This window comes from Microtus ochrogaster, chromosome 10, assembly GCF_000317375.1.
Source record: "Microtus ochrogaster isolate Prairie Vole_2 chromosome 10, MicOch1.0, whole genome shotgun sequence".
NCBI lineage: Eukaryota > Metazoa > Chordata > Mammalia > Rodentia > Cricetidae > Microtus > Microtus ochrogaster.
Genome location: NC_022016.1, coordinates 84,374,419 through 84,386,246, shown reverse-complemented (window position 1 = coordinate 84,386,246; position 11,828 = coordinate 84,374,419). Strand labels below are relative to the sequence as shown.

The 11,828-nt window shown below is 47.3% G+C and overlaps 1 protein-coding gene across 1 annotated transcript in view; it reads left to right on the top strand.

Moving 5' to 3' along the window:
- The window catches only part of Exosc10 (exosome component 10), a 23,120-nt gene that overhangs the window by 3,090 nt on the left and 8,202 nt on the right, over positions 1 to 11,828 (top strand). The window contains exons 3-17 of the mRNA XM_005353718.2: positions 40 to 163; positions 571 to 675; positions 922 to 1,087; positions 1,230 to 1,344; positions 1,903 to 1,978; positions 2,143 to 2,253; positions 2,687 to 2,830; positions 3,708 to 3,898; positions 4,483 to 4,639; positions 7,001 to 7,149; positions 7,286 to 7,336; positions 8,163 to 8,274; positions 11,137 to 11,187; positions 11,329 to 11,407; positions 11,505 to 11,611. Of these exons, the coding sequence (XP_005353775.1) occupies positions 40 to 163; positions 571 to 675; positions 922 to 1,087; positions 1,230 to 1,344; positions 1,903 to 1,978; positions 2,143 to 2,253; positions 2,687 to 2,830; positions 3,708 to 3,898; positions 4,483 to 4,639; positions 7,001 to 7,149; positions 7,286 to 7,336; positions 8,163 to 8,274; positions 11,137 to 11,187; positions 11,329 to 11,407; positions 11,505 to 11,611 (1,738 nt within the window). The remainder of the gene's footprint in view (positions 1 to 39; positions 164 to 570; positions 676 to 921; positions 1,088 to 1,229; positions 1,345 to 1,902; positions 1,979 to 2,142; positions 2,254 to 2,686; positions 2,831 to 3,707; positions 3,899 to 4,482; positions 4,640 to 7,000; positions 7,150 to 7,285; positions 7,337 to 8,162; positions 8,275 to 11,136; positions 11,188 to 11,328; positions 11,408 to 11,504; positions 11,612 to 11,828) is intronic.

Here is an 11,828-nt window from a genome sequence, read left to right as displayed (position 1 = left end):
ATAAAGGCGCACGCGCTGACCTTGGCTTTCCTCCTCTAGCATGAGTAGGGTAATGCAGTACCATGGGTGTCGCAGCAACATTAAGGATCGCAGGACCGTGACTGAATTGGAGGACAAGTTCGATTTACTGGTTGATGCCAACGATGTGATTTTGGAGAGAGTGGTGAGTGTCTCCCCATCCACATAAGTGAACTAACAAACACAAAGCTCAAATGTTACAATGCAAGGGGAAACCTCAGCATTACAGAGCATGGTAAAGCATAACTTTAGCCAGGCCTAGTAGCCATGCCTATAATCTCAGCACTAGGAAAGCAATGACAAGTGGATCTCTGAGTTCCAGGCCAGCCTGGTCTATACAGTAAGACCCTAAGACCCTATCTCAATAAAGAAAAAAGAAAAACAATTTTATGTATGTGGCTGGACTCAAATTCACTGAGATTCACCTGCCTCTGCCTCCTGAGTGCTGGGATTAAAAGCGTGCCCCACCACCGCCCGGCCTCTCTCTTGTAAATGTATTTATTCAAATGTCAGGCAGTTAAGATCCTAACCCAATGCCTTATCTCCTCTTAGGGTATATTACTGGATGAAGCATCAGGTGTGAATAAGCACCAACAGCCCGTCCTCCCTGCAGGACTGCAGGTCCCCAAAACAATAGTGTCTAGCTGGAACCGGAAGGTGAGCTCCCAGTCGGGTTTCACAGGCCCACGTCATTTTAGTTTGCATTTCTCTTGTGGCACAACTGCATGCAGCGGGGTGCTCCCCGCCTTGAGTGGTCTCCCAAGCACACTCAGCCCGCCTCCTTCTCCACTTGTCACTGGAACCTCACATGCAGTAACATTCCATGTGTCTGGTTGCTGAGTTGGATTCCCTTTCCTGCTTCATCAAGCCATGTTTTAGTTGATTCATGTGTGTTGGCCGTAGGCAGGAGAATATGGGAAAAAAGCAAAATCTGAGACTTTCCGACTGCTGCATGCAAAAAACATCCTCCGACCTCAGCTCAGATTTCGGGAGAAGATTGATAATTCCAACACTCCCTTTCTTCCCAAAATCTTTGTCAAGCCCAATGCTCGGAAGCCCCTCCCTCAGGGTAAGTGGTGCAGTCGCTGCCTGTGAGTCCCTCATTTGACACATGCATTAGAAGGGAACGGACTTAACTCCTACCAAACTGGAAGGCAGAGAAGTGTGTGCTCCTGTGTCCATGGTGTGTTTGTCACTGCTTGGCTCTCCAGCTCTCTCAAAAGAAAGGCGGGAACGTCCACAGGATCGTCCTGAGGACCTGGACGTGCCCCCTGCCCTGGCAGATTTCATCCATCAGCAGAGGACCCAGCAGGTTGAACAGGACATGTAAGTGCACAGGGCTGGGCTTTCTCCTCGCCTTTCTGCCGCCTCATTCAGCCCCTTTGTCTACAGTCAGTCAGTTTCTACTGTGATTCGGGCTGACCTTGAACTTGGCTTTCTCTTATAGTACCGAGATTACAGGTGTATGGACGCCATACCTGGCCTTCATGCCTTTTTTTTTTTTTTTTTTTTTTGAGAGAGTGTGTGTGTTATTCTCCTTTTAGCGATTGTGCTAACCCAGCCTGTGTAATTCCTGAGTTTTCCTTGTTGGGGGTATGGGTGGTAAGACGTGGTCTCACATATCCCAGGCTGGCCTCACACTTACTCTGGCCTCACACTGACCCTGAACTTATGACCCTCCTGCCTTCACCTCCCAGACGATGAGATTATAGATGTCTGTCCTTTTCCCCAGGTTTATCTGGTACTGAGGCTGTGTTGGACCAAGCACTGTAGCAACAGAGCCCCAGCACAGCCACCATGTTTGTTTACACACATTGTATCTGAGCAGCCGTGTGCCTTATGAATGATGGAATTCATCTCAGGATTTCTGTTGTATTCACTCAGGTTTGCACATCCTTATCAGTATGAACTCGATCACTTCACTCCACCTGAGTCAGTGCTTCAGAAGCCGCAGCCACAGGTTCGTGCCCAGCCCAGATTCCAAAGCTGCGAACCTGGGAAGAACGAAGCGTTGGCTAGTTTGGTGCAGTAGCTTTGGGAGGCTGAGGTGTGGGGTCATTCCTCAAGCTTAGAGTTCGTCCTGTACATAGGGTCGGTATGTAACACTCTCCTTTCTTGGTCCAGTTGTACAGACCTGTGGAAGAGACACCCTGCCACTTCGTATCCTCCCTGGACCAACTCGTGGAGCTCAACGAGAAGCTCCTGGGTTGTCAGGAGTTTGCAGTGGATCTAGAGGTACCTTGTAATTTTCCTGTGACTTCATCTACTTGCAAAGTCTAAAGTTAGCACTAACTTGAATCTCTTGTCTTTATGTTCGGGGGCCTGAAACAAGTATTGCCCCAGTCCAGGCTGGCCTTGAATACATCCTCCTGCCTTAAAAAAAAAAATTTCCTAAAAATTAGTCATCTAATTTTTTTTTTTTTTTTTTGGTTTTTCGAGACAGGGTTTCTCTGTGGCTTTGGAGCCTGTCCTGGAACTAGCTCTGTAGACCAGGCTGGTCTCGAACTCACAGAGATCCGCCTGCCTCTGCCTCCCGAGTGCTGGGATTAAAGGCGTGCGCCACCACCGCCCGGCTAGTCATCTAATTTCTATAGCTAACTTTTAAAAAAAAAAAAGATGAAGGAATATGTACTAACCCTTTCCCCTACACTCCCTCTCTTTGGTTTAGCATCACTCATACAGAAGCTTCCTAGGATTGACCTGCCTGATGCAAATTTCCACCCGGACAGAAGACTTCATCATTGACACCCTAGAGCTTCGAAGTGACATGTACATTCTCAATGAGAGCCTCACAGACCCGGCCATCGTTAAGGTCAGCCATCCTGCCCCAGCCATCCTGCCTCCTGCCTGCCCCCTGCCTGAGGTGGGAATGCAGTGCTTTCCAGTCTACCATCTTGTTCTTTCCACCTAGACCCGTGGACAGAAAAGCCATGTCATCTCCTATCCCGAGGTTCTACGTACCTAACTGCTTAGTTCTAGACCCCAAAAGGGCCTTTACCACGTAGCTTATTGCTATCCGGAGACATAAATCATGGTAGTGAGTTTTGCTGAGCCCAGTCAATTGGATTGCTTGAACTTAAGGACACACCTGGAGCTAATAGGACTCCTAACCCATACCATGGTTCAAAAGCAGTTGCAGCCCTTAACAGCATACGGTTATAAGCACAAAAGATGCCCATGGCCTAAATTTAAAAAAAGTGCTGCTTAAACCGGACGGTAGTGGTACACGCCTTCAATCCCAGCACTCGGGAGGCAGAGGCAAGCAGGTCTTTGTGGTTTCAAGGCCAGCCTGGTCTACAGAGCGAGTTCCAGGACAGGCTCCAAAAGCTACAGTGAAACCCTGTCTCGAAACACCCCCCCCCCCCAAAAAAAAGCACTTAAAACTACATACATACATTGCCAGTGGTGGATGCCTTTAATTCCAGCAATCAAGAGGCAGAGGCAGATGGCCAGCCTAGTCTACAGAGTGAGTTCCAGGACAGCCAGAGCTGTCTGGGGAAAAGAAAATAAAACAAGACAAAACTACACACACTGGGTTGAGGATATAATTCAGTGATAGGATGCCTGCCTAGCAGTTCCAGGGTTCCATTCCTACTAATGCTCTGATAGCCCAGAGGTAGGGTTAAGTAAGGAGACAGATGAATAGCCTGGTGCTGCTGTGAATTGCATGGTCTTGATTTTGTTTCCAGGTCTTCCATGGTGCTGACTCTGACATAGAGTGGCTACAGAAAGACTTCGGGCTCTATGTGGTGAACATGTTTGACACACACCAGGCAGCACGGCTTCTCAACCTGGCTCGTCACTCACTTGACCATCTGCTGAGACTGTACTGTGGTGTGGAGTCAAACAAGCAGTATCAGCTGGCAGATTGGAGGATACGGTCAGTCGACTGGTGGTGGGCGGAGATGTGTGAGTGCGGGAAAATCTGTTAAATTGGAAATCAGTGCCAGGCACACCTTTAATTAAAGTGACGCACACTTTTAATCCCAGCACTCGGGAGGCAGAGGCAGGTGACTTGAGTTTAAGAACAGCCAGGGCTACACAGAGAAAACCCTGTCTTAAAAGAAACATTATCAAACCCTTTACCCTCCTCCCAGGACTAAATCCCCAGGTGCTACGGGGACGACATCTTGGTCATGCTCACAGCAGTCTTAAGTGTGTGTTTCCTTTCCATAGCTGAGGTAAGAAAGTACAGAGAGGGTAAGGACAGACAGGTGGAGCTGCAAGTCACCCCAGCACCATAGCACCCCAGTTTTAACCGTAGCATCCCTCTGTCTCGCCGCACCAAGTTAAATGATAGTGTGTCATACCAAGTTGCAGTAAGTGTCTGTGTAGCATAGTATTGGGAAGGAATCTTTGGAGTGAGAGAAGAGCCAAAAAAGTTTTTTCACACAGCACAAAGGTGGCTTGGATGACTGTCCCTGCCTGAGACAGTCATGGAAGCTATGTCTCTTGCAACTCTAGCCCTCTGCCAGAGGAAATGCTGACCTACGCCCGGGATGACACCCATTACCTGCTTTACATCTATGACCGCATGAGGCTGGAGCTTTGGGAGAGAGGCAACGACCAGCCTGTCCAGTTGCAGGTGGTGTGGCAGCGGAGCAGGGACATATGCCTCAAGGTACCATGTCCCCACAGCTATACAGACGCCCAGCACACTGTTGCTGTTTTGGACTGAGTTCTGCTTATTTCATTTTTTAATGGCTCTTGGGGCAGAGAGATGGCTCATTGGTAAAAAGTACTGTCTGCTTTTCTGGAAGATCAGGATTCAAATCCCAGCACCCACATGGCAGCTCAAATTGTCTGTAGCTCCAGTTCCAGGGGATCTGACTCCCTCACACAAACATATATGCAAACAAAACACCAGCGCACACACACAAAAAGAAAGCCTGGGGCGGTGGTGGCACATATCTTTAATCCTAGCACTTGAGAGGCAGAGGTAGGAGGCTCTCCTCTGATTTAGGGGCAAGCCTGGTCCACATCGAGAGTTCAGAACAGCCAGCACTACATAGAGAAACCCTATCTCGGAAAATCACGCCCCCCCCCCAAAAAAAAATTTGGTTCTTATGGTGGCTTTTATACATCCTTGTCGTCCTTTTTCTTCATCCTCTTCTCCTGTCCTTCTGACTCTTACTGCTCGGCCCCCCACCCCTACCCACCAATGACTCTGCTTTCTTTCTTTCTGGTTTTTCAAGCCAGGGTTTCTCTTGGAGCCTGTCGTGGAAATTGCTGTGTTGACTAGGCTGGCCTCAAACTCACAGAGATCTGCCTGCCAATAGCTGGGATTAAAGGCATGTGCCACCACCGTCCTGTGACTCCTGATTTCATGGCATGCATCTTCTATTACTGTGTGTTTCCCTTCCCCCCTGAAGATCTCTTTCTCCCCTATGATGGTCACTTCTGCTCTGATGATCTACACATGCCTTGTAAGTCTAGGTTCCTGTATCCGGGAAAGCTCTCAGGACCCATCCAGAATCTGGCTTGTGTTAACATGATGATGTCAGATTCCATCTGTAATCCCACAGGTGTCACAATTTTATTTTCCTTTATGGCTGAATAAAATTTCATTCTGAGGCAGAGACAGAGGATGGTTCAGTGTGAACACCAGAACCCCATTTAAAAAACAAAACAAGACAAATAAAAATAAGTAGTCCTGGGTGTGGTGGTGCATGCCTTTAATCCCATTACACTAAAGGCAGAGGCAAATAGATTGCTATGAGTTCAAAGCCAACCTGGTCCACAGTGAATTCCAGAACAGGCAGGACTTCATAGTGAGACCCTCTCTCGGGGTTAGGGATAGGAGGGAGCACCTGTTGCTCTGCCAGAGAACCTTGGTTCAGTTCCCAGCACCCAAATGGTATAGGACCTCTATGGGTGGTAGTTACATACATACATGATACACAGATATACAGGCAAAATACTCAAACACATATAAGAAAAAATTGCATTTTCCTAATGGAAAAGACTCTTTTTTTTTTTTTAAAGATTTTATTTATTTATTATGTATACAGTATTCTCAGTATTCTGTCTGAAGGTATGCCTTCAGTCCAGAAGAGGGCACCAGATCTCATTGCAGATGGTTGTGAGCCACCATGTGGTTGCTGGGAATTGAACTCAGGACCTTTGGAAGAGCAGGCAGTGCTCTTAACCACTGAGCCATCTCTCCAGCCCATGGAAAAGACTCTTAAGCACCTTTTCAAATACTTACTATTTCTGTTTCTTCCTTGGAGAATTTTTTTAGTTCACTGGCTTGTTTACTGATAGAGTGATGTGGGTTTTTGGTGTTTCAATTTTTCAGTTACTTAGAAGTACAGAATGCTCATGACTTTGGGCATCACCCTTATGCAGAAGCCATCTGAACCTTTGTGTCGTGACAATGTCAGTGTGTGTGTTGCCACCACGAACATACTCACTTTGCATTTTGTTTTGTTTTGGTTTCCTTGCATTCTGAGAATTCAGTTCAGAACCTCACATGCAATAGGCAAGCGCTGCCTCACTGAGCTCTATATCCAGCCTTTGTTTCAGGTGGTTTGTTGGTTTTTTGTTTTGTTTTGTGTTTTTCGGGGCAGGTTTTCTCTGTGTAACAGCTCTGACTGTCCTGGAACTTGTTCTATAGACGAGGCTGACTTCGAACTCACAGAGATCTGCCTGTTTCTGCCTCCTGAGTGCTGGGATTAAAGTCATGCACTACCACTGCCCAGCTTGTTTAATTTTTTAAGACAAGGTCTCACCAGGAAACCCAGCCCGGCCTCTCGCTTGTTGCCCTCCTGTGTTAGCTCCCAAACCTAGCTCCACCTTTATCCTGTAGTGCAAGAGCCAAACATTTTAGAGAGCCCAGGGCACAGTTTTTTACCCCACTGATGTCTTTCCTTTTTTACAGTGCTGAGGATCAAGCCAGTGCTTCATGTACATTGGGCAAGTGTTCCACCACTGAGCCTTTCCCTATGCTCATTGATCGTGAATGTTCTTTAACATTTTGCAGAAATTTGTCAAGCCTGTCTTTACGGACGAGTCCTACCTTGAGCTGTATCGAAAGCAGAAAAAGCATTTGAACTCACAGCAGCTGGCAGCCTTTCAGCTGCTGTTTTCCTGGAGGGATAAAACAGCCCGCAGGGAGGATGAGAGCTACGGGTGAGGATGTGGGGTTCCTTTAATGCTTATGGGCCCAGCGGAATTGATTGTAGAGTCTGGCTACCATCTCCTTCATTATAGTGTTTAGTGAGCTTACTAGTTGAACGTAATGTGAGCCCATTGTGTTTTCTTCCAGATATGTTCTACCCAATCACATGATGCTAAAGATAGCCGAGGAACTGCCTAAGTAAGTCTCAGAGCTGAGTAACACGCTCTCTCTTCTCAGTCACTCTCAGTCCTTCACAGCCGGGCATTCTGATTGCGGCTGCTTGAGGCTGTACTCAGAGGTTCGTACCCCAAACTTGGAAGGGAGCCACAGTCCTTGCCTGAGGGCTCCTGGATAAGAACTAAAACTTCTGAACTGGTATATCTCATGGCTAGTGCCAAGTCTGCTGCACTTTGAGGGAACTGTCCCACATTATTTCTTATGTCTTTCTCTAAATTTTTTTTTCCTTTTTTTTTTTTTGGTTTTTCGAGACAGGGTTTCTCTGTAGCTTTGAAGCCTGTCCTGGATCTTTCTCTAAATTAAAGCCTCAAAACTTTTAAGCATTGTGTTGTATTAATTGGAGCATAAACAGGAATAAGAAATTAGAAACCAGTTTTTTTTGAGGCTTGTCTCCAGCTCTCGCAGTTTGTAAGACAATAGAGGAGTGGGCTAAGAGTTGGTGCAGTGAAGATCACGTGAGCAGGTGGCTGGCCTGGACTGGTTTATGTAATCGTTTAGAACTTCCGTGGCCTTTTTTGGGGGTTAGAGGGCTAGGCCGAGGGATCTTCACTCCATGAGCAAGATTGGCCTCACTACCTTGAACTTGTTATCCTCCTACTTCGTGACACAAATGCTGCACTTGCAGACTGTACCACCGTTCTTGGTGATGGTGTGCTGGGGTTGGAGCCCAAGATTTGAGCGTGCCAAGCAAGCGCTCTGCTACCCAAACTCCAGCCCATTCATTGCTGTTGGGAAACCTTGAAGGCTGTGTCTCCATGGTGAGCTGAGTTTCTGTCCTTGTTTTCAGGGAACCTCAAGGCATCATAGCTTGCTGCAACCCAGTCCCACCTCTTGTTCGGCAGCAGATCAATGAGATGCATCTCTTAATCCAGCAGGCTCGAGAGATGCCTCTGCTCAAGGTATGCGCTGTGTCACCCAACAGGCCTCTTCTTCAGCACTTTCCTCCTGTGGCCTCCTAAAGCCCTGAGCTGCTCTCCTCTTCTCAACCACCCTGAGGAGTAATGACAGCTGGGAAGCTACTGGGTGTGCCCTGTTAGATGTAGCTGTGCTCGTTTGGGGGTTTGGGGTTTTGAGGTGTGGCTTTATTTTTTGATGATAGGGTTCAAGCTCAGGGCTTCCTCATGCTATACAAGTACTCTTCTGATGAATTATTGACCAAGCCCATGAAATTTTTTTTTAATTTAATTATATATTTTGTTTTTTCAAGACAGGGTTTCTCTATTTAACAGTTCTGGCTGTTGTGGAGTGCACTTTGTAAACCAGGCTGGCTTAGAACTCACAGATATCCACCTGGTTCTGTCTTCTATTCTGGGATTAAAGGCATGTGCCACCAACACCCGGCTTTAATTTTTTATGTATCTCTATTTCTGCATGTAGGCACGTGTATACCACAATATGCTTGTCTAGACCAGATTACACACTTGCAGGAGTCAATTCTTTCCTTTTACTACGTGGTTCCTGGGGATCAAACTCAGGTTGTCAAACTTGGCAGCAAGAGCCCTCGCACAAGCAACTGCATTTTTTTTATGACAGTCATAAACTAAGCCTTATCCTTTATATTTTATGGCCTTTTTGATAATTTGATAGCAATTTGGGCCATTTAATGGTTATGGTAAAGCAGTTAAGTGGGTAGAAGAGTTGGAATAGGGGTCCTGGTGTTGAGAGCTGGTGCACGTGTTTGAACCTTTATGGAGAGGGCTGGCAGGGAAGGCTCCTGGTATTTAGTTGCAGGCGGTCTGAAGTGCTTCCCATTATTGCTGAGCCTAAGGACTGTGGAGGAACCCTCCACCTGGATTAGATTTGCTGATAGTGGGAGCAGGATCCAGGACCACAAACTCTGAAGTCAAAGAGGGGAAGGAGGAAAGTGATGGGAGAACAGGAATTCAGAAAAATCAATTTTCGTGAAGGAAATACTGAAGTGTTTATAAACATGATGGAAGCGAGACCTCCCACAGGAAATAGAGGCATAGCTGGGCATGCAGAACACACCCATAACCCCAGCACTTGGATGTCGAGGTGGGGAGGGTCAGGAATGCAAGGTCATCCTCAGCTACCTAATGAGTGTGAGGCTAGCCTGAGCTTCGTGAGACCCTGTCTCCAAAAAGACAAAAAAAAAAAAACCCTATTGCCAAGCGATGATGGCACATGCCTTTGATCCCAGCACTTGGGAGGCAGATACAGATGGATCTCCCGAGTTTAAGGACAGCCTAATCTACAGAGTGAGTTCCAGGACATCTAGGGCTCCACAAAGAAACCCTGTCTCTAAAAGAAAAAAGAAAAAAAGAACTGTCAAAATAATATGGTAAATGCACTTGCCACCAGTGTGATGCCCTGAGCTCAACCCCTTACCACTGAAGGGGAGAATCCGCACCCTTAAGTTACCCTCCAGCCTGTTGGCCGTGTTTGAATGAATGAGTAAATGAGTGAATGGATGTAATAAAAAGAAGAAATACAGACATGTACTTTGTGGGAATGTCTGCTCTCTATGTAGGCAATAAAGCTTGTTAAAATTCAGCTTACATGGTTTGGGGGGGGGGGGTTTGCTCTAATTCTTGCCCTTCCTTTTGAAATAGAGTTTTCCCATACAGTCTTTTTTAGGTCAACCTTGATCAACTGTGTGACCCTGTAGCCCAGGCAGGCCAGGTACTTTCAGTCCCCTGCCTCAGCCTCCCAAATAAATAGGATTAGATTTGCATCACCACATCCACCTTTCTTAGGATAACTTTGAATGTGCTAGCCGGGCGGTGGTGGCGCACACCTTTAATCCCAGCACTCGGGAGGCAGAGGCAGGCAGATCTCTGTGAGTTCGAGACCAACCTGGTCTACAAGAGCTAGTTCCAGGACAGGCTCCAAAACCACAGAGAAACCCTGTCTCGAAAAAAACCAAAAAAAAAAAAACAACAAAAAAAAAAACTTTGAATGTGCTGACTTGGTAGTGATATAAATATGTGATTCATACGTTGAAAGATTATTGACCGAAAAGTCTTAAAATGAAAGAAGAAAGTGTGCTGCAGTTGTCATGTTAAGATAGCCTTCTGCAGTGGTGGCACACATCTTTAATCTCAGCACCAGGGAGCAGAGGCAGGTGGATCTCTGTGAGGTTGAGCCCAGCCTGGTCTACAGAGCAAGTTCCAAGACAGCCAGGGCTACACAGAGAAACCTTGTCTCATAGGGTTTGGGTTGGGGAATATTTTCCTGAGACCGGTAACAGCTCAGAGGTAGGGTGTTTGCTGCTCATGTGTGAGGCCCTGGGTATCCCAGCACCACATATGCACACACAAAGGCTTCCTTAGTTTTGTGGTTTGTATAAGTAGAAAGCATGCTGGCTGCCTGAGACGACGCCAGGCTCTCTGAGCCATCGTGACATCTCTGAGCCACCTCCTGACAGAAACTCATCTTCCACGTCGTCGTCGTCGTGCCTGAGCACATCATAGTGTCAGTGCCCACGCTGAAAGGAGGGAGGGACGCAAGGTTTCCTCCTGGCCCTAGGAGGCGGTCTGCTGAGTAAGCATGTGTTGTTAACTTTACACAGCTTTCCTCAGTTTCTTTTTTTGTTTGTTTGTTTGTTTTTTGAGACAGAGTTTCAAGTAACCCAGGATGGCCCTAACTTCTGGTCCTCCTGCTCCCACCTCTGGAGTACCGGAACTGTAGGCATGTGCAGTCACACCCACTGGGGAGTCAGACCCAGGGCTTCCAGCATGCTAGGCAAACACTCTACCAACTGAACTACATCTTCGGCCCTACTCTTCTTTCCTCCTTAGTCTGAAACTGCAGCTGGAGTGAAGAAGAGCGGACCACTGCCTAGCGCCGAGGTACAGTGTCACAGCTGCTGTCTCACCTATGGGAGGGGTGGAGACCACAGTCCCTGACAGGTCAGTGCTGTTCCACTGGCCAAGAGCTCCTGGCTGGCTTCTGAATTTTACATGTGGTCTGCTGATTTCTCTTTGATGCAGAGATTGGAGAATGAGCTCTTTGGACCCCATGACTGTTCCCACGCCCCTCCAGATAACTACTCGATCACCCCAACTGATGGTAAGATGGAGGCCCTCTGAATTTCCAGAGAGTTGGAGGAAGTTTTCTGGGCCCAGACCTCCACATGTCTAGATCTTGCCAACTTCCGTGTCTCTAGGGTCTGTGCCACTTCAGAAACAGCCAAGCCTCTTTGCTGAGGGCGAAGAAAAGACCTCTGTGGATGCCAGATGCCTTCTTGCTACAGCCATCATCACTATCTTTAGTGTGAGTAGCAAGAAAATCCACCAGGGGGACTCAGGTTCCTGGGGTTGGGTGCTCTTATCACATGGGCTGTCTGCCTGGAGGTGTGCATGTCCTTCTGAGACCAGTGCCAGAAGGAAAGCTAGAGAGAGGTGTGGATCAGTGTGTGGGGGGAGGGGGGTATCTCCTGAGCACTGGGTGTGAGGAAACCCTGGAGGAGGTTTTTAAAAAAAAAAAAAAA